The following is a 6,000-nucleotide window of genomic DNA, read 5'->3' as shown; positions in this document are numbered from 1 at the left end:
TAACTGTGGGTATTGCCTTCTCCAGACGTGCCCCGAAAAGCAGCAGCACAGGAGCTGGGCACACTTCATCCGGCTGCGAGTTCATGTGACCTCACCTTGCTAGTTTGGCCTGCAGAGCAGAACCCAAGGCTGTCACCTCTTAGCCTGTGCTCCGTGCTCAACTCCTGCAACTGCAGTTAGCTGAAACAGGTTCCCAAAGGCACCACAGGCTGGGAGAAGAATGCTCAGAGGCCGGTCCTTGTCTGTGGCTTCCCTGAGTGGGCTCCCTGTGTGGGAAGCTGAAAGACTCCCCATCGAAGACTTACTGCTCTTTGAAGTCTCTTGGGAGGTGACCAACAAAGGTTTGTAATGCCCCTAACACTGGCCTGTGCTGGGTGTGAAGGAACACAGATTAGGAGACATGGGTGACCCCAGTGACAATGAACTACCAGAGAGTGGGGCAGAGTTGGTTCGTAAGACGCCTGCAGAGCTCCTAACTTTTTCTCAACAGGAAATGAAAACACAAACCTACGCTGGGGTGAAGGGGGAGAGAATTGGACAGGGTAGTGATAGCTAAATATATGCGTTTATGTCAACATTTTAAATTAATGTCATGACAAAATAGGAATTTAAAAGCTATTTTTTGTTTGTTTGAGCATTTTCCTCTGGCATAAGAAGCAAATTAGGCAATTCTTTTATTAGATGAAAAGCTGTATGTGGTCAGGACCAATAGATAACTTAGCTCTTTATACTCTTAGTGCTTCAATAAAAAATTCAATTAGTGTTCTAAAAATTCAGGATGAGATTATATTAGGTTTTAACTTAAACTGTGTTCTATTAAGAAGGATAAAATTAACCTTTCTCCAACTCCATTCATCTAGAGAGAATACCAAATAGGGAAGAAAATAAAATTGGTTAAAAAAAAAAAGCAAAGCAAAATTGTTTTAAAATGAAGTAAATCAACCTAAATGATTTTCCTAATACAGATATTTGTAAGACTATGTGGAAACCAGTTCCTATAGATTGATGTCTTCTAGTTTAAGGGTGCTCAGACAGGGGGTCGCTGTTCAGTCATGGCTGGCCTGGAACTCACAGAATTTCAAGTGCTGGGACTAAAGGTGTATGCCATCACACCTGGCACGAAACTCTCAATTAATAGGCTGAATTCTCCAAGTTCATACAAAACCAGGCAGAGAGACGGTGTGTGAAAGGCAACAACAGGCATTTGAAATTTGAAGATGGGACCCGAGAATGGGGATTCTATTTCTTCCTTGGACCTCTTGAGAGTCAGCGTACTGTCAGAGGTAGAATTATATTTGCAGAGCAGGTGAGATAATTCACTCAGTAAAATGCTAATCTTGCAAGCATGAATCCCTGAGTTGCACCCTCAGAACTCATCTGAAAAAGTTGAGTAGGTGGCACATTCCTGATGTCCCAGGGCTGGGGAAGTGGGGACGGGTGGACCCCAGAGGCTACTGACCAGTCAACCTAGCAAAACTGCTAAACTCCAGGCAGCTGAGGGACCTGTTTCAAAAAGCAAAGCTCAGAGAAAGAGGCCTCTGTTGACCTCTGGCCTCCCTGTGTGTGTGCTTATGCCCTCACAAGAGCACCCATGGGAACATGAGCCCGCACCAGTGCACCACGTGCACCGCGTGCACCTACACACACGTGCATGTGCGCACTCACAGCTGTATTTGAACTCTGTCCTGGTTTCCACCTCATGCTGACTGTCCAAAGTTCTCTAGTATGTATTTAGAAAATACGCAAAAGAAGGGTTAACAGTAGGCTCTTCTGTTTAGAAGCGCCCAGATGAAGGTCGGAGAACAGCTCTTCTTCCTCTGTATTAGCAAGAAGGAACAGAGAGGACCCCATCTTAGCACCGAGAAGGGGGAATGTTACATGCACAGCTCTTTCAAATGCCCATTTCCAGTCACCAGTTCTTTCTCTCCAGTTTCTGAGTAAAGGCCAGGGCTCCTGGGAACCGGGCCACTTCTACTACACACGAATCCAGGTGTCCCGTGAAAGAAAGGTTTTTCTCTGCAGAGTTAGGCAGGAATTCAGTGAGGGAGCTTTTGGAGCGGGGAAAACTGGGGAGAATTAGTGCTGGGAATCAGTCCTGAAGAGCCACGCACAGGACCTTGACACCAGCAGGGTTCTTCTCTCCATTGAACAAACATGAATGGGGCCTTAGAGATCATTCATGAAAGTTGCAGTCCCGTGGGGCCTATGTGACATTTGTGTAGATACCTGTGTCTCGGGAGGTCCCTGGCATATAAGACATGTTCAACTGGCTTTTTTTATTTTTAAAAACATTTTATTTATTTTTGTTTCTATGTACTGTATGCATGCTTTGCCTGCATGTGCAGAAAGGGCCAGAAGAGGGCGTCTCTCCTCTTGGAACCGCAGTTGCCGAGGGTGTGAGCAGCCATATGAAAGCTGAAATTGTACCCAGGTAGAGCAGCGATTGCTCTTAGCTGCTGAGCCATCTCTAGCCCCTGTTGGTTGGCTTTAAATTGCCGACTACTCATGTTGACATCTTCAACACATATTTAATATTTTCAATCTAATTTTTAAAGTTCTATTTAGATAGATAGTAATTCTAGCCCTCCCTGACAATTCATTGCTACCGTAGCTCCTTTGAAAAACCTAGCTTGAGGCTGTAGTCCTTTGCAGTTTGTGGTTATGATGTGAGGCATCTTTGAGATCATGACCCCCCCCCCACTTCATAGCTGAAAGGACACATGGGGGCACCCAGTGACCTCACAAATGGCAGAGATGGGAAAGAACACTTTTGTCTCTTTCAAATCAATATAAAAATTAATTATTAAAATGTCCACTGTCTAAGGAAATGTTCCATAGATGAAAAACTTTGGCTGTCAAATATTAAAGATATTTGAAGCTTTGCGGTTAAAAAAAAAAACCTTAGGATATCTAAATATCAGGTACTCCATGAATAAAATGAAGACAGTATACTCTGGCTATCCTACAGCCATCTGTGGAGGACGAGAAATATTTATAGTTAAGAAAAAAAGACTTTTAAAAAGTGTTTCCTTTTTATTAAAATTATTTATGAGTGCTTGCCTATATGTAGGTTACCACGTGCACAAAGTGTCCATAAAAGCCAGAAGAGGGCATCTGACTGCCTGTAAATGGAGTTATGGATGGTTGTGGGTGCTGGGAAATGAAATCAAGTCCTCTGCAGGAACAACAATTGGTCTTATCCCCTGAGCCATCTCTCCAGCTCACAAAAGACATCTGAGGGGAGGGGGGATAATTCTTCAGTGCCAGCATTTTCCAATGAATGACATGAATGTAGAAAACACAGGAGAAGGAATCACAATTATTATAGATTATACTTAGGCCCCCAAACAACCAATCCTACTTGTCCACACTAGCCTCAAATTGTTGTTTTTTTATCCATTGATCTGCATATTATTACAACTACCCAGCTATTTAATAAAAAGCATTAAGTGTCTACTAGGTGTCCATCACTGGCAGAGTAGACAGTCTTGAAAAATGCAGAATTTGCTCAGTACTCCGACATGCACAGGTTTGCGGGAAGATGGTCATGACTGTATTTCCTAACCCACTGTGATGGGTGTGAGGGCAGAAGAACAAGGTTGTGGACTTGTACTGTGTGTTGGTTGTTAGGGTGAAATTCCCAGCCTACTCTAGAGTTAAGGGAAAGTTGTCTACTGAAGAGACATCTGTGATGAGACCTATGGACTGAATCACGTTGGGCAGAGACAGTGAAGCAGGCAATAATTCAGACAGCGTTGTGTGTGAGAACTATACTCCCAAGACTCACTGTGTGTAAACCAAGATACACAGTACGCTCTGTTTACAGACCTGAGAGAGAAAATAGGAGTCTGGGGAGAGATGAGAGGCTAGTCAGGGTTAGATTGTGAAATTCCCAATAAATTATTACCTTGAGATAAACATAAGACCCACAGATGACGGAAAACGTGTACTGTTTTGTTATCCTGAGTCCGGTCTGTTTTACGCATGATAATCTCCGGTTGTACCAAATCTCCTGCATCGTTTTGTCCTTCACTTCTAATGCCCCTTTTTCATTAATTAAATCCGGTCTTTAACAATCCTGTTCACATATTTTCTTTTTACTCTTGATCTCACTCTCTTTTCTCTCTCTCCCACCCACCATCCTCCCCCTTCCTTATAGAACATTCGTGCCTTTTTTTGTTTACTGACCACTGATTTTAACCAAGATTGTCTGTGTTTGCAAATATCCACTGTGGACTGATGTATTAGCTTCTTTGTACACAGCTGTAAGGGTTGATTTTTGAGACAAGCTCTCATTGGCTTGATAAGGCTAGACTGTCTAGAGAGCACCAGATGTCTGCCCATCCATCTCTCCTGTGAGGATCATAAGTCTGTGTAAGACCCTGCATATTCGTGTGGGTCTGGGCAACACCCTCCATATTAGTGTAGGTCTGTGCAACACCCTGCACAGGACCTCATGTTTGCTTGGCAAACTCTTTACTGTCTGGGTCTAATCTAAGACTTTTTCCGAGAAGAGGACCTGGTATTTTTTTTTTTAAATCAGATTTCCAGATGACCCAGGGATTGATGCAGGAACTGTTTATTAGAGAAATGTTCATTTAGGTCTGCTGCTCACCATATGGAGGTGATGAGTCACTATTGAACTGGGTTTCTTACATACTCTTGGTATTCTTTATGAGACTAATATTCAGCAAACTGTGTCTTGCACATGTCTCTGCTGCCTCTGTCAACTGTTTCTTTTGCTGGTTGCTCTGAGTTTTGATGGTATTAAATGTTAAAATTTTATTTTATTGTGAATAGGAATGCTTTCTTGATTTCTTTACAGGCAAGTTACTTTTAGCCTATGGAAATGTTACTGCTTTTACATGAGGACTTTTAATCTTATAACTTTACTGATTTGTTAGTTTTAGTAGATTTTCTAGATAGAATATCATGCAACCCCAAATAGCAACAATCTGACTTTCTTTTCTCCAGCTTGGAAACTGGTCATTTCTTTCTCATGTCTTATTACTCTGGCATGGGCTTCTGTCACAGTATTGAAGGGAAGTGATGATTCTATGAGCACTTTCTTATGCAGAGCTTACAGACAGAACTTTCAGAGTCTCTCCACTGAATGCAATATGACTTGTGGGCACGCTTCCCTGACTTCAACATTGCATAATGTACACGCACTAAAATGTCACACACACTATAAAAATGTGGTTATTTAGAAAATAGGAAAAAAAGCTGTGGCTCTTTTTGTTATTCCAAAAGTATCTAGAAAACATGTATACGTGCATATATGCACACACACATATACATGGACATATGAACACATGCACACACAAATATATACACTCATACACATAGATACATACATTCACACACATATGTGTACACATGCACATGTATATACACACAAATACATTCACACATGCAGACTTATATGCATGCACCCATGCATTCCTCTATGCATATATACAAGTTTAACCAGGGATAGCAAGAGGGCTCAGCACATAAATGTGCCTGCAACTAAACTTGGGACCCACAAGGTGAAAGGAGAGGACCAATATATGCAAGTTTGTTGTAAAAGGAGCAGTGGGCTGCGTTCCCAGCGCCCAGCCTTCAGCCACCTGGCTAGCTTATATCCCGAAATAACAACACAAAAATTGTATTCATTTAAACACTGCCTGGCCCATTAGTTCTAACCTCTTATTGGCTAGCTCTTACATATTGATTCAACCCATTTCTAATAATCTGTATCTAATAATCTAATAATCTAATAATCAATCTAATAATTGATTGTGGTTTACCAGCATGAGTCTAACCATCATCTGTCTCAGAGAAAAGAGCCATGGTGTCTGCCTGACTCTGATTTCTTTCTCCCAGCATTCTGTTCGGTCTATTCCACCTATCTAAATTCTGCCCTATCAAAAAGCCAAGGCAGTTTCTTTATTTGATTAATGAAAGCAACACATAGAAAGAAGACCCTCCTACACCACAAGTTGTCCTCTGGTTTTC

The 6,000-nt window shown here is 42.0% G+C and overlaps 1 protein-coding gene across 1 annotated transcript in view; it reads left to right on the top strand.

Annotated features, from left to right (window-relative positions):
• The window catches only part of Gys2 (glycogen synthase 2), a 34,072-nt gene continuing 28,072 nt past the window's right edge, over window positions 1–6,000 (top strand). Inside the window, exon 1 of the mRNA XM_005364568.1 lies at window positions 1–341. Within this exon, the coding sequence (XP_005364625.1) occupies window positions 221–341 (121 nt within the window). The 5' untranslated portion in view covers window positions 1–220. The remainder of the gene's footprint in view (window positions 342–6,000) is intronic.

Source organism: Microtus ochrogaster, assembly GCF_000317375.1.
Source record: "Microtus ochrogaster isolate Prairie Vole_2 chromosome 14 unlocalized genomic scaffold, MicOch1.0 chr14_random_2, whole genome shotgun sequence".
Classification (NCBI taxonomy): Eukaryota; Metazoa; Chordata; class Mammalia; order Rodentia; family Cricetidae; genus Microtus; species Microtus ochrogaster.
Note: the sequence above shows the minus strand (reverse complement) of the source record. Positions and strands in the feature narration are given on the sequence as shown.